The sequence below is a fragment of the Hesperophylax consimilis genome, chromosome 10 (assembly GCF_061612785.1).
Source record: "Hesperophylax consimilis isolate HC1 chromosome 10, BYU_Hcon_1.0, whole genome shotgun sequence".
Taxonomy (NCBI): domain Eukaryota; kingdom Metazoa; phylum Arthropoda; class Insecta; order Trichoptera; family Limnephilidae; genus Hesperophylax; species Hesperophylax consimilis.
Window position 1 is genome coordinate 4,314,092 of NC_142845.1, and position 24,216 is coordinate 4,338,307.

At 33.4% G+C, this 24,216-nt stretch overlaps 2 protein-coding genes across 2 annotated transcripts in view; one reads left to right on the top strand and one right to left on the bottom strand.

Annotated features, from left to right (window-relative positions):
- LOC149420200 (putative inorganic phosphate cotransporter) overlaps positions 1-24,216 on the top strand; it is a 416,275-nt gene that overhangs the window by 265,086 nt on the left and 126,973 nt on the right. The gene's annotated exons all lie outside the window — the stretch shown is intronic.
- Positions 1,689-15,312, bottom strand: ppk17 (amiloride-sensitive sodium channel pickpocket 17). Its single transcript, XM_089636317.1, has 10 exons — positions 15,032-15,312; positions 14,089-14,220; positions 13,546-13,693; positions 12,398-12,598; positions 11,530-11,672; positions 10,923-11,050; positions 9,936-10,092; positions 9,215-9,310; positions 6,667-6,929; positions 1,689-1,773 (listed from the first exon to the last, which is right to left on the bottom strand). Exons 1-10 carry the CDS (start codon positions 15,191-15,193, stop codon positions 1,689-1,691), a joined length of 1,515 nt encoding a protein of 504 aa, XP_089492443.1. The 5' UTR covers positions 15,194-15,312.

Below are 24,216 nucleotides of genomic sequence, written 5' to 3' on the forward strand. Positions count from 1 at the left end.
AATCGGCTTTCTCGTTACCCTCAATTCCCAAATGGCCAGGGACCCAAACCAATATTGTCTCGAAATTTAATTCATTTAAAGATTTAAGGGTGTTTCTGATATTATAAATAATATAGTCTTCTGGTTTATGGATATTTGAGGAAATTTTCAACACTGCGCTTAGTGAGTCAGTGCACAGTAAGGCTCGTCGAATATTGAAAAGCTGAATTTGGCTCAAAGCTTGTTCAATTGCGAAGCATTCTGCAGCTATGACAAATTAAATAACACAACAAAACGTGTTATGAATAATTTTCGTAGCATACTATGCGATTTTTTTATATCGAAGTAATTTCATATAATTACCGTTTCGGCATTACAAATATATGGATATTATCTTCAAAATATTTTTTTTTTAACTTAAGAACTTAAGGAGTTGAGAGAAATATGTTATGAATCGGTAGAAATTGGGAATGCGGAATGCGTAAGTCACCTATAAATTAATAATCATCTAATTTAGGTTAAGTTTGCACAGATTGGCATCGTTGGCAAATAATTCTTTTGAGTCATTATTATTATTTTTTTTCTTACCTTTCGTATTTGTTTTTTTTATAATTTATTCTTTATACTTAACTCAACATTATGTTTAACCTTTACATTTTTACTTTATGCTGTATAATTTATACCTCATACTTTTTATCTTTATATTTATGTTAGTGGCACACGTTATGCCGTTTTTATTCAAATCTATGTAAATGAAAATGTAAATGTTCGTTTGTTCAAAATCTTAAGCGCATGTGTTGATATATTATTATTATACAGACCTGTAACGGATAATAACATGTTTTTTTAAGAAGGAAAAAGCGCCATTTGTTGGATGTAAAAGGGACATGCGCTACTGTTCCTCTATCTGCTCAGATAGACTGAGCCACATCAACGTGTGGCGGGGTACAGCTAGCAGTAAATAAATTTCGTATTAGCTAGTAATAAAAGCTGGGATGTGCTTTTATTAAAAAAAAATAGGAACTGATTGTGGGAACGATTCAGATAAGCTATAAAGTACCTACCCACCAAAATTATGTTACTAATTAAAAAAACCATATTTGAATTTTGTATTTCTTTTGTTTAAATTTTTGACAAAAGTCGTAACTTTTCAAGTTTAGTAACGGTGTTCATTCGAAGGGTAAATTTCTGAAAGCAGAAAGGCAATGGTCTGCGCTATTAATACAAAAATAATGGTTTGAAAAATTATGATAAAATAGTAAAAAGGTGATGAATGTTTACAGCAATAGATATTTACTAATTATTATTGCGTAACAAGACATCTTTCGATGCGTTATCAGCTACTTTGCGGATGTGTTTCGTGGAATATTAAATTATTTTTAATTATTATCAAACAAGTGATAGTCAAAATATTATTTTTTGCTAGTACCTACCGCACAAGAGTTCTAACTGCTTCCAACTGTCCGGAGCCAGTAAGGCTACGGCATCCACAATTGGGTAAGTTGTAAGACTGAAGGTAGGGGGAGCGAAAGGAAGATAAATATTTGAAAGTAGCTTTTTTATGGGTAAAGAAGGGATTAATTAATACGTGTCTTCACGAGGCCCGGATTATATGAAGGAGGAAAAACAGATGCCGGTAGCTCGTTCCACATACGAGCCGTCTTACACAAAACGAGTCGAAGAAACGGTTTGTTCTAATGAAGCCCACATTAACTGTGTACGGGTGTTTCGCTCTTGTACGTTGCACCGGGAATCAACGCTGCCAGCTCGTCAGAGCAGGCTCCATTAAAATATCTGTAAAACAGACTCAGCATGCCCAAATCCCAATGGACTGTCAATCAGACGGATCGCCCTCCTTTACACAGAATCAAGTAGATTTATTAAGTATTGTGGGGCTCCAGCCTAGAGGTGGCTCCCAAATTCAATTGTTGAGCGTACTTAAGATTTGTACATGGTTAGCAGTTATAAGGTTACTATTGAAGAATCCGCTAGTCCTATACAAGACGCCCAGTTTCTTGGAAGCCTTAATGGTTGTCTTTCATCAGGGCGATACTTAAAGTATGAACAACTCCGATATAAATACAAAAAATAAATAGAGTGATCAATATTTTGTTAGAAGAGATTTTTGATAACCATCAAATTCTGTTTTTCCTCCATGCTGTATTATTATCTTAATGACTGTACAGTTTACGATTTTTGTAAACGGAAGTGGTGCCCTCTGTTATTTTCAAAAAAATCAGTTAATTTCCTTTGAAACAGAACTGTTCGCCGCTGCTGATATCCCATAAAATGTTAATCCTGTGTACCTATGTATATCTTCGTCTCAAGGTAATCTTGATTGGACATATTAGATAGTTCAAGAGCATTAACACCTGGGGTGATGGCCAGCAAATTGAAAATTTTCAGACAGGTGATACAGCGAAAGCTCACCTGTGCGTTTTACTGGAGGCTAGCCAATCGTTCAGAATCGTGTCACAATGCGTTCAATTTATGAGTTGTGATGCTTAAAACTACATCACATTAATTAAAAACCGTCAAATCAACGATCAGCAACATTTTGAATTTTTGAATCAGCTGTCAATCACAGCGGTTAAATTGCACGCTTTTTTGTCTTGCTTTAGTCATTCGATAAATGCATAGGTCATGTATAAGAGTCAGTCAGTATCCTCGCTATGTGCGACATTTCTCGCTCAAATTTAAGCGGGCTAAATCGGCCGCTCAAGCATTAGTAAGCCGCAGAATAGTTCTCTTTTTATACGTCTAGGCGCTAGCAGTAACAACGTCAAATATGAAGTTTACGTGATTAATTAAGTACTTCCATCTCACCGAAATTTAAGCAAATTGCCTAATTTTATCAATTTGGACTGTCGTATTCATCGAACGATGAGGGATGTTGATGTTATTGATTGATAATCAATCTAAAATAGACAAATAGTCTTGTAAGGTATTATAAGAGAGATTTTCAATGTCAGGACAGTGTTTTCAGCGGTTTTTCGCCGTGATTTCATGAATAGTGCATTGACTCCAACAAAACAAATACTATTTAAAATTAGTGTCCTCACATATAGCACCATGCTAATTAAAGTTAGGAACTTAAATAAATAAACTAAATGAAAGTAAATAAAACCCGCATAAACATTTCACATTTTGAAAGCACTCGATCTCCCGATGACAGTGTGGACTAAACTAACTAAAATCATAGACAATACGTGCAATATTGCTGATATCTAGGCTTACATCCTATCTACGGATTACTTTCCAAGCCGCGCTAAGTTCGACATTCCAACCAAGCCGAGCTCAAAATCAATTTATTTACCGGGCCTTTCATACGAACAATTTAAGTTAACCTAAGTTAACTTATAGTAAAACACTGTTATTCTGTGTACATAGGTACTTTATTTTATAACAATACGCCAAAAGTTTCGGTACAACCGTGCCTTCATCAGGACAGATGACAGATTAATCCTATTCCTTATCACTGACCTGGGAATGTGATGTTTGAACAAAAACAAGAGATTTAAAGTTTTTTTTTTTTAATAATTAATTTTAACATTATTATTTTTTTTGATAAATTAATGTTTTTAAGACAAGATTTTATTTATGCATAGCACAAAGGATAACAATTATTTTTATAAGCAATAATTGTTCGCCTGAAACACTCATCCACATTGAAAAAAACCTCCTGATAAAAAATACATGACGCCAACGGGACTCGAACCCGTGTCCATTCGATTTCCGGTCGAAAGCTCTGACCACTGAGCTATGGAGGCTTATTTCTTACCCGCGAAATTATTCAATATATGCTAGTGTTTCATTCAACAATTACTGCTTGTTACATTTTTATCAGGAGATTTTTTCAATGTGGATGAGTGTTTCAGGCGAACAATTATTGCTTATAAAAATAATTGTTAATTTTAACATTATTAAAAACACGATTATTATGTTTTAAAACTTTATATACATGGGTAATATATTTTTATTATATGACATAGTAAGCGAGTAGGTACCTAAAGTGGTCTCAGAGAGATGTCGTTCGTGACATCATCGTTCTTTTCTTTCTTTTTAGTTTTCATACAAGACATGTGAGAAAAAAGTGAACGATCGTCGGAGACGTGCACACGACCTCTCTATGGGCTACGGTAACGGCTGATGCGTGTGTCATCAACTTAGTAAATAGTAATATTTTTGTTTACCCTGCTATTGATTTTTTTTGCAAATAAAAAAATTATGTAATAATTATATAAGATACTAAAGAACGTGTAATCAAGTTAATATGTTGAAATAAGAATGTAACTTATTTTAAAAATTGTATTTATTTATAGATTAGGGTAAACTAGACTGTGATTGCCCGCAACTAGTAATTGCCCAGTCTCACTTGATGAGTGATTGTTCTTTTCTCACAAAATTGTGTCAATAATACAAGGTGAATCGTTCAATATGAATCGAAAAATAGCCATGTCGGCAAAAACAGCCACGTTGAAAAAAAACAGAAAAGTGAAATCAGATTTATTAAGCGCTTCCAATTTTTTTTCAATTTTGCATGTATTTTTTTTCGGTTTGAACTATTTATTGCATAATACCTCTGCCATACGTCACCCAAAGTGGTTCGCTAAGTTTGGTGTTTTAGCAGTGGTGTCCGGATTCATCGGGTGAGGTGTGTTCAGTATGGGCCTGGCCACACATGAGGCCCTAATTAAAATAATTTAAATATGCCGGGCGGAGGGTCTTTTTAATGAAAGGAAGGAGAGGATGTTCCGAGTAGGAAAAGGTGTGAGGGTGGGTTAAAATCTAGGGGTTAGTGAGTCCGGGAGTGATGAACGTATGAATCCATTCCTCTTGCTGCTGTGTAAGACGATGGTCGAGAGAGACCAGGTTGTTTTATTAACGATTTTCATCAAAGTGGGCAATCACTGACATTATTGTAGGAATTACAATGAACAAGTGACCAATCACTGTACATTTTGAAATATTTTTTAATAAAAAAAAATACATTTAATTATGGTGTAAAATAATCAATGAAACAACTTGGTAATTAATTAAATTATATAATTTATTGTTTTTTTTTATATTGTAAATAGGACCAAACCTACATCCATTCTTATAATAAGTACATGTTTTGATAAGCAATCATTACCTATTCAATAAATATTATTCAATTTATTTATTTACAAGTTCTGTTGTAAACTGGTACTGCGCGTGACAGCTTTTTCGCTTTCTGAATGCATTATCAAACCGTGTTGAGGCCACTTACAGATAATCTATTTATATTGTATTTATAATGCGAATCAAATTGATTTTATCATCTTTCTCGGAAATCAATATGAACATTGGTAACAAAATTAAAAGCAATTTGGTTTTCATTATAAATAACTATGCAGGGTATCCGGGGGTAAAGTGCGCTAACTCGAGAGGTGATTCTACGTGATGGTAGAAGTTGAAAAGACATTTAAATTTTTTCGAAATTCCTGTGTTTTTTTCCCATACAAAATATTTATCCATAGAAGAATATTTATTTGTTCGCACAAACAATTCAAATTTCGAAGCTTCTGAAATTATCCCCTGAAGTTAGCGCACTTAACCTCCGGACATCCTGTATAGAAATAATATTATATTTTATTTATATCTCCTTTTTCATACTTTTAACCTTACTACCATTTACTGATTATACCGTTATACTTACATGTATATTGTTGCATTTCTTATTTTGCTGTACTATTCTCTGTAATTTAGTATGTGAATGGCACATGTTGTGCCGTATATGTGAAAATAAAAAAATAAATGAATAAATATAAAAAGTCGTTGGTTGGTTGTAAGCAGAGATGTGTTTTATTTCAAATAAATCGATTTCTAATGGAAATGCAAAATGGGTATTTTCCATTTTGCATTTTAAATGCTTTTCTAAAAACCATTTTGCATTTTAAATGCTTTTCTCAATGCATTTTCCATTTTAAATGCTTTTTTGCAACATTCTTCCTACTATCTCCACTCATCTTTTTTTCATAAGCCCCAAATATCAGTCGGTCCTCAACCTCGCTATGAGAGATAATTTACATTTGTCAAGTTGCTCCCTGGTAGGAGCCCTAGCAATTGAGTGATACCATTACGCTGTAATATTAAATGTTAGATAGCAGTTTCTATGTTTTTACGTTGGCAACATTAGTCCCGCGCAAATTTTTTGTGGTTTCATAATCTGTAGTCGTGGTGTTTTTGGATTTACCATCATGTAATATGTTTGTTCTACATTGATGTCCATTATTAAATGACAAAATTGTTTAAAAATTCTATAATTATTTTAATTTTTTGACCTGAGAAACCATTTTGCATTTTCAATGCATTTTGAAAATAGGTATTTTGCATTTGAAATGCTTTTCTAAAACCCATTTTGCATTTTCAAACGGAAAAGTTTTGACCCATTTCCATTTTGCATTTCAAATGGTTTTGGGTACCCATTTTGCACATCTCTGGTTGTAAGTGACCTCACCACTGTTTGATAATGCATTCAATTAATAATAATTACTCAGTAAAACGTGTTTATAAATCAACTGTTTTTTTTATAGATTTTTTAATACATAAAAAAAATTAAAATGAAGTTCTACAAATTAAGCTTGAAGTCAATAATTATAATAATAATAAATTAATTAAATGTCATTTTATGCTTATCATATGTAAAAGTGTTTATCATCATACCTGTTATCATTAAAAGTATCATACTTCTTCATAACATTCTCAATCTTTTCGTCCTTCTCGTCTTTCTCGTCAACCCCTTTAATGCTATCCCCATCCCCTCCTCTTCTCGTAACCTTCCTTCTCCTAATCTCCTGGCGTTCCTTCTCGAAGAGCTTGTCATCACTTGGAGGACGCCTCTTGGGTACCAGTGGTCTGATGAAGGTTTTGAAGATGTTCTCCAATATGGTGATCACCCCTAGAACCGAGAGGCCGAGCAGGAAACCCTAGAATTTATTTACTAATTGATACTAGGTTCTTAATTAGGTGAGAACAATCCAGTTATTATAATATTGTGACTGTGGTTTTGTAAAACTCTTCAAGCCTCCAACGAAAATTTCACAGGAGACCATAAATTACAAATTCGTAAAACTAATTTAAAACTTAAAGTTTATGTGATAGTGGTTTTTAGTTTAGCATCATTTTGATGTAATATATTGCAAATCTATTTATAATTATGAGAAATTTGAGGGTTGAGTAATTTCGTTTATGGTTTTCTCAAAATATAGCCTTTAGTTTTTAGTATAGTAAAAGCCTTATCAGCAAAAATGATTTTGAAGACGAAAAGATATAATAATAATAATAATAATGATTGGATTATTTATATAGCGCCGTTTTCGTGAGAAAATCACCTTAAGGGCGCTTAACAACTTAATTTATGCATTGATCACTTAGACTTAATTACTTTTGGTTTATAACTAAGTTTCATAGATAGAGAGAGACTTATAACTAAGACTAATGTCGAGTGATTTACAACTAAGACTTTTAACTAATGACTTAAGCTATACATATTTTATGACCAAGTTTACACAATACCGCTACAAAACGACTTACAACTACGGCTTAAACTAGAGATTTACGACTAACATACATATTTAATTTATATTTACAAATACCGATTGTTATGATTTCTGCGCGTGGTGTCAGTTATAAAATATTTAAAAAAAATTGTTTACGCGTAATAAACGGTTAATAACGGTGAAAAAAAAAAGTCAAATAGAAAAATCCCCTGGACTGAGCAATGAAATACTACTGATGAATAAAAAAAAATAAAAAAGGTCATCGTTCTGGATACGACAAGTTGAAAATGTGAGTCTTTAGTTTTGCTCTGAACTCAGATGAGCTGTCGATCTTTCGCAAGTATGAAGGGAGTTTGTTCCAAGCTGTTGGGCCTGCTACTGCAAAAGCTCGGTCTCCAAAATTGGTAATGTGATTGCGCATAGGTACTGAAAGTCTACCTATGGCTGTTGAAGATGCTGATCGAAGCGTTGCTTGCCTAACATTAACATCGTTTGGAATGCAGAGTTCCGACAAATAGGGTGGCGCCATATCATGTACGGCTTTAAAAACCATCCAGCAGAGTTTGAATTGGATTCTCTCAGGGCGCTTAAGCCAATGAAGGTTCCGCAAATGTTGTGAGATGTGGGAATATTTGGGAACACCAGTTATCAGCCTTGCTGCAGCATTGAAAACTGACTGAAGTCTGTCAGTGTATATTTTAGGGAGACTTGCGTATATGCCATTGCAATAGTCGAGTCGTGATACAACGTAGGAGTTTACTAACATCTTTGTGGCGCTTGCCGGAATATTTATTTTTATAGATTTGATTTGACGCAACTTGAAATCACTAAAAAGTAACATTCCCAAAAAATGAGGCTTGAAGGGTTTTATCAAAACACAAAGATACAAGGACCTACACAGTCAAATGATACATAATATCCATAAAAATTACACAATTATAAAATTGTAAAGACTCATTCAAATGAAATATTATACAATTCAAAGAGACATTATGAGACATAATACTTACTTGCAGGACATTTTTTCTGGAACTATAAATTATCCACGAAAATGTCTACTTCAGCACACCTTAATTTTTATAGAGGCAATAAGTGCTAACAAAGACTTGTTTTAAAAAGATTTTTTTGAGAAATTTGAAGTTGCTGACAAAACATTGATATAAAATGTTCCACCAAAACATTACGATTGTTATAATGCGAATTGTTTCCGGATCTATAATCTGTACATTGCATTGAACAAGACCTTTCCAGTTTTTATGGGATTGTATCATCTGAAACTTTGGATTTGTGCTAAGACCTAAGGAAGGTCTGAAAACTTTTCAGTAAAAAAATCATCAAATAGAACATTCCAACAGGTCGGTATCTGATTATCTTTTGAAATCATCGGAAAATCAGGATTCTTGCCTAGACTAATGTAATGAAGACGATTTTGTATAAAGATCCTCTAAAAGAAACATTTGTAAAAAAACACTAAATCTATGTACAAGCAAAATGCGAATTTCGGGGTCGGAACTTAAATACCGTTTTCTCAGTCTCTATTTTAATCTAGATTTAGGTTGCGGTGTAAAATAACATTTGTCCTTTTTGTATATTCTTTATACTTAAAAAAAACAAATTTTTACTTAATATTTAATGTGGCGAGTATAATTTTTTTTATTCCATGAACAAATTTTGGGAATCATCTTGCCTATCATAATATAACAATATATTACCAAACTTCCACCGAAGTCAGCCAGGAAGAGGGACCAGTCGTAGCCATGCGTTTCCTGGTAAACCGACACTATCTTGGAATTGAAGTAAATATACAGCTGGAACATATCAAAACCACAAACTTTAAACCGCATATTCAACATGTAAGCGACAAGATGTGACTTTAGACTTTTTATTATTATAAAATAAACCAAAAATTATTCCACATTTAAAAAAAATCAACAATCACATATTTCCACTTTTTAAAACGATATTCTACGATTTAAAAAAATAATAATAATAATAAAAAAATAAACAAAAAATACAATGAAAAATAAATAAAAACACACACTAACAACCAAAAATTAAATAAAAATTTATTTTACTTAATTATGGAGTTTAAATATACTTTACGCCCTGGGCGTCATGCCCAGGCATAAAACCAATGAAATTTGACCAACTAATATTTTGATATCTGGAAAGAAGTGACCGGATAAATAATCAAAATGATAATTCATCACATCTTTAAAAAGTTATATGAAGTCATGGAAAGTGATGAAACAAAAACTTTATTAACTGGGTTAAGTAGGTTAGGTTAGGTTAGGTTAAAAATTACTTTTTATTTTTTTCATAGTTTTTAATGACTTTATATCACTTTTTAAAGGTGTGTTGAATAGTCACTTTGTTGAGTTGTCATGTAACCCTGGAAAGAATATACAATTTCCATGTGGTATTGTTTCTCACCTGCGTCTGATACCTGTCAGCGTCTGTCTTGAGGTTCCATGTCTTGGTCTGCGAGTTCCACAGCGTGTAGAAGTTTCTGTTAACCACGTAGGCGCGGTACAGGGAAGAGCGGCATCTTCGCGGGCAGTTGCAATCTGTATAGACTTCGTCCACCAACCTGGACAAAATTTTTATGTGTGGACAATGCAGTCGTTCAACTGGTTTCAGCCCTATCGCCCGATGCACTTCACGTTCACACATTTATCTTATGGAGACCTAAAGATTTTCAGTACTACTATATAATTTAACATATTTGTGAATATTTAGTTTTTTAAACGTAGGTATTATATACAAGTCCAAGAAAGTTGTGAAAATTGTGTGCAAAAGAGCTAGGCAGTTACCTTAAACACGGAGAAAAATAAGTACTGCTGATCTATTAAAAATCTCTCGTTTTCAATCGGATAAAAAATAATTTGAAGAGATTTTTAAAAATAATGCAATATTTTATGTCATGAAGTTTTCTCCATGACATTTCAATATTTATTAGAATTAACTTATTGTAGCCTTTCGGTGACAATAGCTCAGTTGGTGAAGACGCCAGTCCCAGTAAGACTGAACTTAAAAGGATCTGAGTTTTTACGGACAGAAAAACTCAGTAGAAATATTCTTCTACGACTATTAACTTTTACATTATTTATTGATTCAATCGTACATATTATCGTGATCCAATGTTGGGTTATTATGCCGTGTCGCACTTCTTCCTCCATTGGCCAATGTTTCGGACAGCGTTACAGAGTTTAATAGATGTCAAAATGCAAAAATCTGATTTTTTTTCAGTTTAATTTGATTGTCTTAAAACTGAATTGGGTGGCAAGAGGTGTTTTTTAAGTAAACCGTTTTAACAGATTTTTAAAGTTATAAAGTAAAAATAACGTTTTCAAGCGATTTTTTTAAGAACACCAATTAGATTTTGATTCATTTTACCAACAGATTTTAATTACAACTTACTTGATGTATTTGATAATCAAGTCCTTCATGTCAGAATAGTTGCTGCACCTCGGTACAGAGGTATCCATCCAGGGCCCGGAACATCCCACCTCCTCCAAGATTTCGTCATTGCGGCACTTCTCGGAACACTGCAGATTCAAAATGCACACGTCATTAGATCAAAGGCACCTCATCGCAAAAATGCAAACAGCGAAAGAAGTTGCACGAGAAATCTTTAGTATCATAATTTTATTTTAGCAGGTATAAGACCATTGGCTTCGAGGTTTGACACAGTCGCTAGTAATTGATGTATTTGTTTTGAACAAATATATACCTACAAGTTGATTATTCTACTTCATTCGTCTTCATACGCATTTGGTTATCCAGCTTTGAACACAGATTTTCATCGAATGTCCAGTTTTGTACTTTTTTGCTGCTCTTACCAAAACCAGCATTTTTCTTTATTTCATCAGCCAATCTCATCTGTTTGCAACCACCAAGTAGTTTTCTCCATGCATATGATGATATTGAAGTCGCAACACTTGCACAGCATGGTCTAGCTTGAGTTTGGAGATTGTATTTATTATTGACACATTTAGAACAGTTTCTAGCAAGGATTGAACTTAACCAAAGAGGTGCTGTATCCCTCGCTGGAGTCGCAGACCTCTGGTCCTCCGGATAGCATATTGACTTCCTGCACCTCCAGCTTTATGTCGACATGCTCTCCCACGTTGACATAGATATATTCCATTTGGGTAGCCGTAGTCTTTTCTGCAAGTATGAAACACGTTAAGGCCCAGTTGTTCCGCAGAAAGTCACTTGTGACAAAATCATCAAATGGCCTTTCAGCCTAATTTTTTTTACACTGAAGGTCCCCGTTAAACGCCGATCCTATCAAAATGTAATAAGCCGATAAGCTTAACAACATGATAGTTGTCATCTTCTGCTGATGCCATTTGATGACAATGTTACATATGAATTTCTGTGAAACAACTCGTCCTAAGAAACCTTAAAAATGATATAAATATATGTGACTGGCTAAATATTTGCTAAGAAATTGGATTGCTGCGTTTGCAGCTTTTTTAAACATTCAATTCTTTATTTTACAAACCAAAATCATCAGTGTCCTTCTACATTGTTTATGACTGACTCCAACACCATGACGGTTTCTGATTTCACGCCCAAATGAAGGTGGTATCAACATAACGTCTTCAAGCCAATTTTCAACACCAACTATTGAAAAAGATTCATCAAAGAATGTTTCATCCCTTCACTCTTTCATCTCTAATGGAAAAAAATCTTATGGAGTAAGATATGTAATCACGACCAAATCAAGCTCTGCAATAGATGAACTCTTTCATCCTGAACTACACAATTGGTTCAAGCAGCCTCCGATGCCTTTATCTCCTTGATTAAACCAAAACAAAGGAATATGTCCAAATGTTTGTTCTTTGCACTCCATTTGCACGCCGCCTTATTTCTAATTGAGGATTCACCTGTGAATGGTTCCTCCACTTGGTGAATGTAAACGTGGTACCCCGGTGGAATGGTGCTGCTGCTATTCTTGATGTCCGTCATGGAGTGGTCGAGCAGCAGCGAGTAGCCAGTCTCCTTGTTGGCCGTGGGCATCTCCACTAGAGGGTAGATGGTCTGGCACTTGCCCGAGATGAAGTGCAGGTTATCCTTTATTAGGGTGTCTGGAATTTGTACCAGTCAGCTGTATTAATGGATGAATTGATTATGTCCGAATTGGATCTAAATGATTCTGAATTTTTTGAACGCGAATAGTTAAAAATATCTGAACATATCGTGGAAGAATCTCCATTCTATACTATTTTGTGATATAATAAAATAACTTGAATATAACTTTCAATTAAACCAAATTAAAATTAACGTTGTTAATTTTAAAATTAACGTTGAAATTTTATGAATTGTTCAAATGCAACAACACGTCCTAAGATTTCAAAAGGCGCCAAAATTCAAGTTGATACAGACGCCATTTGGTTCTCGGCCGGGGCTATACTTTGTTTATACGCCAAAGTCAGTCACACCAAAAACAAATAAATTATTACGGCAATAGTTTTTCATCGGTTTTTTAGATTTACGTTAGTTTAGTACAAACCTCTGTGTTTTTTTTCGAAAACCTGTAACCTAATTGAAACCATAATTGAAACCTAATTATAACCATAGAGCTACACTATTAGGGGCGATATTGCACACTAATATCTCGTCGAAACGTGTTCCACTAGCGGTAATCGGTGAGCGCTGCACGCAGACCGAATTTGTAGTTTCCGGTCGGTGCGTTAGAGCGTTTGGAGTGTTGGAGGTCAAATCGGACTAATTGGACGGACGAAATTGGAACCTACTTTTTCACTTCTACATGTCTCATCTAAATACAATTCATCGATGGTTATAACACTTATAACTAACAATTTCTCTAACTCAAACTACGAACATTGTAAAAATAAGTGTCATTTATTGTTCTTCTGTAAAAATAGTTGAAATATTAGAAAATGTCAGAATACTAGACGAAATTTGATAAAGACCCAGTTTAGTTATGTCCATTGAGGTCAGACAACATTTAAAAGAATGGTGTTATGTTCTAGCAGGAATGTCGAATGAAACACAATATTGAAATACTTACTCTCCGGGGTGGAGTTGAGAGCTATGGCAATAAAATTCTCAGTCTTGTCGTAAGTGGCCTTGTGCCAAAATTGGTCCACGTCCACCTCATCAAAGTTGAAGTATTTCCACTCAGAAGTAAATCTGGGATGTCCATACAATCCGTATTTCTGTTGGTGCACAAGCAAAATTTATCAAAATTTGTGGTGCAAGTGAAGCAAGCTATTTTGAATCTTCGTATAAAATACACGTTTGAATTGTCTTTATTCGCCTCCGAGATTGCTAGCATTTGTGTGTTTATAAATGTATTCTTATGCAATAGTCATGAAGATTTAATGCTGTAGTTGGTTTATCAATACCAGAGTGTCAAGTCTGAGAGACCAGAATAATAGATTTAATTGAAATCGTTGCAGTTATTAGCTCATATCGGTGTGTGTATCACAATACCCAAACATATAGCCAATATATTTTTTGTTTTGATTAATTTTTTTAACTAAATCAGTAAATGTCCGTCAGTTGGCTTTGTAGTTATGTTTCCAGAGATGATTTAAATTTAAATACTTGCATCCAGAACTTCCAATTTGTATGGCGGATCTCTGCAAACAGTCACAGCTGGGTACTGAATGGTGTCATCGTAGTCAAAATGGGTGTATGTCGTTGTTGGTGGATTCTGTATCTTCCGCAGGCATTCTGCTATCTAAATAAACAGAAAACAATAGGTTTTAAAGCATTTCTTGAACATATTACTTCAATTTGCGAACCGAAGGGGAGGTTATGTTCGAAACTGAACCCAAGGTGGCTAACGAAGAATGCTATCAAATGCTTTCTGTCTCTTGCAACGTTTGGTGTTAATAGTAGTTGAAACTCTTTTTTTTTCTTAGTACCTATGTATTTTTAATCACGTGGAATATTATTTGGGCTCCCGCACTTTGCAGCGCTTCTGTGTTGTTCGCCAAAGGTCTCTTGAAGCTTATATACGTTGGTCTAAACTCTAAAGTAAAGAACACAATCGCAACGATTCGTTCCAACATATTTTATTTATTTAATTATTATCGCTCTTTTTAGTGACTTTTACATTTTTGTTAATTCTTTTTGTACATAACTGGGATACCCCAGCTTTCGTAATTATTTTGCGATAAACTGAAGATGACTCAGCGTAATTATTTCCCTCCATTTGTATTTTGGGCAATGAAGAGTACATATTTTATGGTAGTTAAGTTTAAGAATTTCTGCTCTGAAATAAATCCCGACTTCTAATGGGTATTGCGTGTTGAAATCCGAAAGCTTGTTTCCGCAAGCAATTCTCGCATCATTTAGTATTTTGTACAGAAATACCAAGCCAGTGAAAATCCTTACGCCCGACAATTTTAGCACATTCAGATCATTTAAAAGAGAACATAAAACTAAAAACCTGCATTAAAAAAATCATCTATTCCGATGAGAAGCTTATTGAACAAACCAAAAACCGGACTGAAATTTCCAAGTAATTATTCAAATGTTCAACAAACCTGGTAGAAAACTACCACCATGCATGTCATCAGAACTATGGACCTTATGATCTGCTTCGGGCCTCTCAAGCATTGGGCACATTTCTCTGAAAAGTTAGGTTCTTTCGTCTCCTCTTCTTCCAGCTTCTGTTTCTCTCCACTCTTCTCTTTGGTTTTCCCCATCACTTAATTAATTCTATGGCACTTTATTTGCATCTTATTTTCAAATAAAAGTTTTCAGCATACACCTGAAATTATTAATAAATAGCAGGAAAAATTGTAAACAGATATTCGTTGCAACCCTCTGCTATTCAGGAAGAGATCAGAATTTCTGAGATTCCTCTACACGAGGGAGTATGGCTACTACCCGTGGCTCTATCCTACTGACTTTCTCTTGGGAATGCTCGGTATGAACCATCTACGGGTCAGAAGAGATGTGCATATTGTATCACACTTCTTCAAACTGATTCGTGGATGGTTTGAAAATCCGACAATCATGGAGAGTATTAGTCTCTATGTTCCTGATGTTTATCTCCGTCACCGACAGCTTATGCTCTTTTATCTCACGGCCTGCAGGACTAACTTGCCTGCAGGTCATGCCGGTGGGGAGAGCAGTCTTGCTGTTGAACAGAATCAATTCGGATATCGACATATTTAGCTGAAGGTGAAGCTGTCTTTAAAAGGCAAGCTCTATTGACCCTGGTATAGTTGATACACCGCTTAATTATTATGTAATACCACTTACTGTACTTAAAAACGAATTAAAATGTAATTTTGTAATGTTTTTAAAGGAACAAATAAATTGAATTGAATTGAATCAGGAGAAATAAAACAGCAGAAGAGATGATACAGCGAGGATTTTAAACCTTCTGATTGCTAAAATGCCAGGTCCTGGCACAGGGAAGGGCTCAAAGACATGAAGAAGTCCAGATTTTCCAGACATGTGTACACTAAGGTTAAAGAGGAAAAATATTAATTCCTATTGCAATATTAATCTATTTTAATTTTAATAAATCATTATGTATAGACCGTGCAAAGTTCGGTTTAAAATTGATTTGATAAATTTCAAAACAAAAAACATCCGATCGGGTAATAACCATTTATAATCATAGTATGAGGTGATTAATATTGAAAAGTGATGCTTTGACATTGTCATTGACATTTCATCATTCTTGTACCGCAAACAAAAATTATTTAAAAACCAGCGCAGATCCGTGAAGTTTCACGGGATATAATTTTTTTAAACTTGTTTATTTAAAAAAAATTATTATATATTATTTTAAAATATAAAATAAATCAATGAAATGGCTACGGCCCAGAAGCGAACCACGATCAACTGCTTGGAAGTCAACTATGCTGACCATTACACCACCAACTATTGTAAAACGGCGGTATTTATTTATTATGTCTACTGAAAATTTAAGTGAAGAATGAATACAATTCCGAAATTATATTTTTTTAATAAATAATGAGATTGCAAAGATTTTAAGTTGTATTGATTACTTCAGTAAAAAAAAACATTAAAATGTGGCATCTTAGTTAACAATAGTAAAAATGATAGTTTAAAACTCTCGGATTTTACACTGTGCGATCTGAAAATCGTTTTCCCAATTTTTGTATCGGGAAAATCCTGGTTTAAAAATCACATTCTTTCACATTACCATTTTGTTGTATTTATTCCTTAACTATTATCACAGTGCTTGTATCAAAACTTTTTTAATACAATTTCTATCAGTCGGTCAGGAATTGTTTTTGACCTATTTTTCCTCTGAAATGTAACAAGGAACTAAGGAAAAAATGGTGGAAAACTGGGTTTTTATCAATGCTGCAAAGAGCATGGTCATAATTATGTTGGTATTATAATTTACGGCTAGGATGAGTTGTAAATAATAAACCACGGTGGATTTCAAAGAGAGTGTTTGTCGGTGACTCTTATATGAATATTTATTAAACGGATGTATTAATGAGTATTGAGTATTATTTTATTTAACCAATAGGTAAATAATACATTACCTTATTATTTGTCTGTTTTCATGTTTCGTTTAGTAGTATTATCTTCTTCTTCAAGTTATTAAAAGAAAAGTTTTCCAATAAAAATTGAATATTCATTTATACTTTTAGAAAAGGTCAATAGGTGTCCCATATGAATAAAAATAGGTTATGTTTATCCGAGACACTATCTATGTCACAAACCAAGAGGTTTGTAATAATTAAAAAAAAATAGCTGCCAAATATATGGGAAAGGTTAGTTGCAAGATAATATTATTATTGTATTGTTAATTCTGAATTTGATACATGAGATCGACAAAAATGATCATGATTAGGTACAAAAATGATCATGATTAGGTACAAAAATGATCATGAATAGGTACAAAAATGATCATGAATAGGTACAAAAATGATCATGATTATTTTTATAAGCAATAATTGTTCGCCTGAAACACTCATCCACATTGAAAAAATCTCCTGATAAAAAATACATGACGCCAACGGGACTCGAACCCGTGTCCATTCGATTTCCGGTCGAAAGCTCTGACCACTGAGAAAAAAAACACTGAAATTAAAAACATTAATTTATCAAAAAAAAAAAAAAATAATTGATCATGATTAGTTACAAAAAATGATCATGATTGGTTTAGACCGTTATCATTTTATTCTTCTGTGTCTTGTTCTGTTTTTATGTTTCTTTTAGATTTATTTGTATTATTTTCTTCAGTAATAAATTTGTATTTGTACTAAAAGGTGAAGTGAAAATAATGTTTCTATTGTTTGCACATTTTTCATTGGTTTCATTTTTATTATTTTACTTATTATTCTCCTTGGAATTGTTAACTAAACTAATAACGTCAATTATACATCTGACATTTCAACTCGTAGGCCCTAAACAAGCCAATAAAATTTATTCTCTGTTCAAGAAATATTTAAAGTTGTTTATGTTTGAAGTGATTTTTTTTCCCAGGTGCAACATTAATTCCAATTCATGGAAAGGTTGAAATCTTTTTATCTGAGTATTGCAAAGGAGTCCCAACTGCTCCCAACCGTCTGGTGACATTGAGTATATGGCATCCCAAAATAGGGTAAGTTGTGGAGTGAGGACGGGAAGCAAATTGGTACAGAAAGGTAGGTGGTCATTTGAAGCATGGTTTTGATTCTGAATGTTGGTCGTTCACCAAGGCGATAGAAAAAGTATCTACCACATAGTATCGTGCCTCAAATATACTATATATCATTTGAAATAAACATATTGGTTTTCCACATAAATTAATCAAACAAAATGTATTTACACACTCCGGGATTTGAACTCACCACCTCCGGATTCGTAGCCAAGGTTCGTAATAACTCAACAACGGAGGCCCTGTTTCTTCATTAAGACGATTCACCACGTCATGTAACATTTGGAATTGGACCGATGACAATAACACTCCTTATGTAGATGGCAATAAGGTATAAATTCACACTTAACACCATCTGCCTGTTTTGATTCGTGAAAGAAAAAAAAAAATTTTTTGTTCCGTCACGAATATTTAATTTTTTATGATAATTTTCTAAAAAACTTAATATTCCAAGTTATGTAATGAAACCATAACCGAAAAGGTAATTAGGTATAAAAAGCAAGTAGGAATATTATAACTTTAAAGCAGTTTTTATAGGCCTGATACTTTATTTTTTCTGGGCTTATAAAAAGACTTCCATAAAATACTCGATTGTTTCAAAACCGAAAATGTATTCTGCTCGCAGTATTTAATTAAAGCATCGAAAATATTTCGGAGCTATCAAATTTTCAAACCAAAAAAAAATAGGTAAGTTAAGTAAAAAATACATGATTTTGCATTATTTCATAGTGCTTCTCCTCAAAAGGATTTTTTGTACCGATTGTTGTCAACACGCCATTCCGTTATTTTTAACAACTTTCTTATATTTAAGAGATGAATTTACAAAAAAAAATAAAGACACAGAATTTCATATTACCACAAAGCACTCTTTTCAGGGTGAAATGCCTAAAACCAAAAAAAAATAAAAATTTCATATTACATTGGTATTGTATATATTTTGTTATGGTCATATTCAACGGTTGAATTATTTTCTTGATACCTCTCCAGACTCGATTACACATTGCCTCATAAATAACTTAGGAAATATTATTTACTTGTCTGTTGCTTGGAACATATGGTGTGACAGTACTCCAGTGGCGCACCAGGGATGAGGAAATTCAAGCTCCGCCAGTGATCGATAAAATCCACGATCTGTTTCATTTTTGGGTAATATTATTCACAACTTTTTTTTAACGTTTTTTAAAGGTTATACCCATCAATGTAAAACATGATTGAATAAGAAGATAATACTAATAAATCTAAACGAAACATAAAACAGAACAAGACACAGAAAAATAAAAGTATAACTGCACAACTCGGAATCGAACCAGGATCTAAGCGTTCAAAGATGGTTTGAAAGGGAAATATATAAATACGCATGTTAGAGGGAGCGTGCAAATATTTAAAAATTATAATAATTAAGCGAAAATTGTGAAAATATTTAATAAAACACGACTAGTTTGAAATAGAGCAAAAATCTCTCGATAAATGCTTTAGTTGCATTTAAATACAAACTGTGATTTTTTTTATGCCTATAACATATTAAATAACGGAACAAAACTTTTTACTAATTTTCGGAGCTTCCTTGGCAATTTATTTATTGAATCGAGGTAATTTCATATACTTAACGTTTCGGCATGACAAATGTATGGATATTATCTTCAAAAATAACATATATTTTTTGGAACTTAAAAACTTAAAGAGTTAATGAGGAACTTATTATAAATCGGTGGAAATTAGGTATTAAAAGGCGGGGCTTAAACCAATCAACCATTGTACCTGTACTAAGACAAGAGATCCTGGATTCGATTTCTAGTTGTGACCAATATCTTTTTTTATTTTTCTGTGACTTGTTCTATTTCATGTTTTGTTTAGATTTATTTATATTATCTTCCTCTTCAATCTTATAATAAATGTTAAATATGAAGCTATTTTCGTAAAGGTAAATGTCACATTATCTGTAATTCTTTGTAAAGTGACTAACTATCGTTTTTGGTACTTTACTTTTTGTTTCAAAATGGAGATTGAACAACTTGCTGGTTGGTCTGATGAAAACAAGACCTGATCACAATTTGATAAAAAGCAGACAGCAAGAATGAAGTTTTGGTACACCCCAAGCAAGAACTGAAAATGTCCTTTGTTTTACAAAGATCATAAAAATCTTTCATGTTGGTCTGTCTATTCTAATCGATTGGTCTTAATATACCCAGGTCTCTCGACTTGTTAAATGCGCCTCTAAGGGTACGTATAAGTTGAGGTTCAGTTCCGCAGTTCGGCTCGCGTAAGTATACGTAGCATAATGATTTACATTACCTACATTGTACAGTTATTGTACACTAGCGCAGACCGTGTAAAATCACATGATATTATAATTATAAGATTTGTGAAGCTGAGAGTACGGCATGCATTAAAGAACAAGTCAGAACAAGGGCAATTGCTTCAGAATGATGATGAAAAAATGTTCACATATTTTAGAGGTAGGTACTTCATCGCTCGTTTGAAATTGTTTCAGACAAGTTCGACTCCAAATTCGAAAATGACACTCGAATTCAAAGCAAATCCGAGTTCATTTAACCGGAGTTAGGCAGACAGCAACCGAAACTAATATTTTTGATGAAACTTATTATTTTTTAATTGCTCTTCTCTGTTACTAGACATTTATCGTCTGTTTCTGCTATTGAATTATTTTTTTCTATATAATATGCATGATCTTGTGCAAATGAAGTGTTACATAATTTATATGATTGAATAGCGGGTTTTTGTAGTGTGCGACTTTCAGTTAAAAATGATATGATTTTATTTTTCTTTAGTAAAATGAATTGTTATATTACTAAGAAATAAGCCGACATAGCTCAGTGGTTTCAGAGCACCTGACCGGACATCAGAAGGTACGGGTTCAATTCCCGTTAGCGGCATTTATTTTTACTCGGGATATATTTTCAATTTTGTATTATTGCTTATAATTATTAATTACCCAATCGCATGGATTTAAGAATTTTTTAATGATTTCTACTAATTTCATGATTGTGGAGAGAACTAAAAAAACCCTGGCCTCATAATAGCGCAATCTCTCAGTACGCCACTGCGATTGCCGTAAAACAATGTAATATTTGAAATACAACGCGCTGTAGATACGTCTACCAAAAGTGTACCACTAAATTGACCCCCGATAAAACTGTCTAGTGACACTCGTGAAACTGCTGATCATATAATCGCTATCCATTTGTAATTGATGGTAGTGAGGAGGGGAAGGAGATGGGGTAGAGGAAGTTGGGTGAGTGCCTGGCTATTCAGATCTGGTCACCAAACACTAATAAAGCCATTTCAAGCAACATTTCAATTCTGAAAGGTTGTCTTACACCAGATCGATACTGAGAGTATCTTCGACTCAGGAACCTTATATTATTTTAAATGATTTAATCGTGAAACAAACAATTATTTTTTTTTTATGATAAACTAGTGTTTATAAGACAAGGTTTTTATGCGTAGCACAAAGGATAATAAATTATTATAAGCAATAATTAATCGCCTGTAATATCAATAGAAATTGAAAATATCTCCCAATTACAAATAAATGCCGCCGATGGGAATTGAACCCGCGCCTTCTGGTGTCCGGTCAGACGCTCTGGACCACTGAGCCACGTCGGCTTATTTCCAACCCGCCAATTAATTCAATGTGTACTAGTACTTCAACCAACAATTGCTGCTTATAATATATTTTTTAATTTTTACTTGGGAGATACTTTCAATTTGTATTGATATTACAGGCGACTAATTATTTCTTAAAACAATTTAAATAAAATTTACTTGCGCACGCCGGGACTTGAACCACTGACCTCCAGATTGCCAGTTACCTTACCCCTCAATAACTGCCTGACAGCCTGTACAACGCTAGTACATTAAATATTTTAATAAATAAATATCATATTATGTGTTAAATTTCTCTTCGCTTTCGGTTTCCTCAAAGTCAAGGGTTAACAAATTATCATTTTTCTTCCGTTAATAAATATCGTACGATTTTACCATTTAGTAAAATAACAACAGATCTAGCTAATTAATAAATAAGATAACTAATCGGCGAATGAACATAATTATACACAAAAAAATAAAGCATGAAATAATATAAACTGATAACTGAATTTAAAACAATATTATCAATACATGTAACAGAATTTTAAACAATTTAAAACAATATTATCAATACATGTAACAATAACATAAACAAAAACAAAAACAAACAAAAAAAACAAAAAAAAATAAAGCATGAAATAATGTAAACTGATAACTGGATTATCAATACATGTAACAGTAACATAAAATAATATAGAAACTATAACAATACTACATATAAAACAAATCATTAAAACTACCTTACCAACGCTACTACCATTTGGATTCAACGAAATGCTGGTATAGATTACGCTTTCTCCTACGAATGTAATGTAAATGTAAATAAATATATCAATAGTACCCCCAAACTTTGAAAAACAAACAAACTTTAAATATTTTCATCGAAAATTAGTCCTGTAGTTTCTGAGTCTGTAGGGCACAAACAAAGAAACATTTTTTTTATGTACAGGATGAGGCAAAATTAATCACCCTATTGGAAAACGCTATAACTTTTGCAAATGGCGCCAAATATCAATTCGGTTTTAATATTTGTGAAGTAAACAAACGCAGAATACAAATCAACAAGACATAAATTGGTTTACTCCGCAAGAACGCGGAATAACAAGCAGTACCAAAGATTATCATAAAAAAAAAATTACTGCAAAAGAAAAACGGGTGATTACTTTTGTCCCATCCTGTATATAGAGTTATAATTGGAGTAGATCGTTTTTGCGTGTTGTTAATTTGTCTTATACAATACGGCAATCTTTTACACTATTGCCGCCATGCAGGATTATATTGTTTGGCAATAATAGGCAATGTATCTTGCTCGATAACTAGCATCTTAATACAGGGTTTTCCAATAAGAGGTGTTATTTTGAATAGCCCGCTATTTCAGTAGATGTTACTTTTGAAGCTTTCATTTTTGACATTTGACAAGCAAAAACTACGTCATTAATAAAAATGGAACGAAACACGCTTCAAAAACGCATTGAAATTATTAAATATTTTTAAATATTGAAGACAATATTAGTGATTCTTAAACGCAAATCTGAAACAGAAAAATCAGAAAAGGAAACGGTCACATCTGGGACTCGAACCCAGGACCCTTGTCTTTCCGTGACAGTGCTCTACCAACTGAGCTAATGGGACCCTATTCCCCTCGGTCACTTTTAACTGTATCATACTTCGAATAAGAACTACCAACGTTGTCTTCATTTTTTCACCGCACATTTTTATTGGCAACTATCTTTATGTATGATCGCAAGATTCAACCCGAACTAAATGCAATCCTAGACAGCGTCTTATAGATAAACCTATCTTATTGTTTTTATTTTTAATGTGCGACATCTATTGACTTTTTCTGCAAGTCTAGAAAATGAATTATTATTTTTCGGAATAACTTATTGAGTAAAACCTCAAATTATAATATTTTTAAATATTGAAGACAATATTAGTGATTCTTAAACGCAAATCTGAAACAGAAAAATCAGAAAAGGAAACGGTCACATCTGGGACTCGAACCCAGGACCCTTGTCTTTCCGTGACAGTGCTCTACCAACTGAGCTAATGGGACCCTATTCCCCTCGGTCACTTTTAACTGTATCATACTTCGAATAAGAACTACCAACGTTGTCTTCATTTTTTCACCGCACATTTTTATTGGCAACTATCTTTAGTTCGAGTCCCAGAGGTCCCAGATGTGACCCGTTCGAGTCCCAGATGTGACCGTTTCCTTTTCTGATTTTTCTGTTTCAGATTTGCGTTTAAGAATCACTAATATTGTCTTCAATATTTAAAAATATTATAATTTGAGGTTTTACTCAATAAGTTATTCCGAAAAATAATAATGAAATTATTAAAATTCACTTGAGTGAATCAAATGCAAATCATCTTGAGTGATGAGGCCCATTTCCACCTCGGTGGCTTCGTCAACAAGCAAAATTGTCGCATCTGGGGCTCGGAAAACACAAGAGTTATTAATTATTATTTTTTTGGTAAATT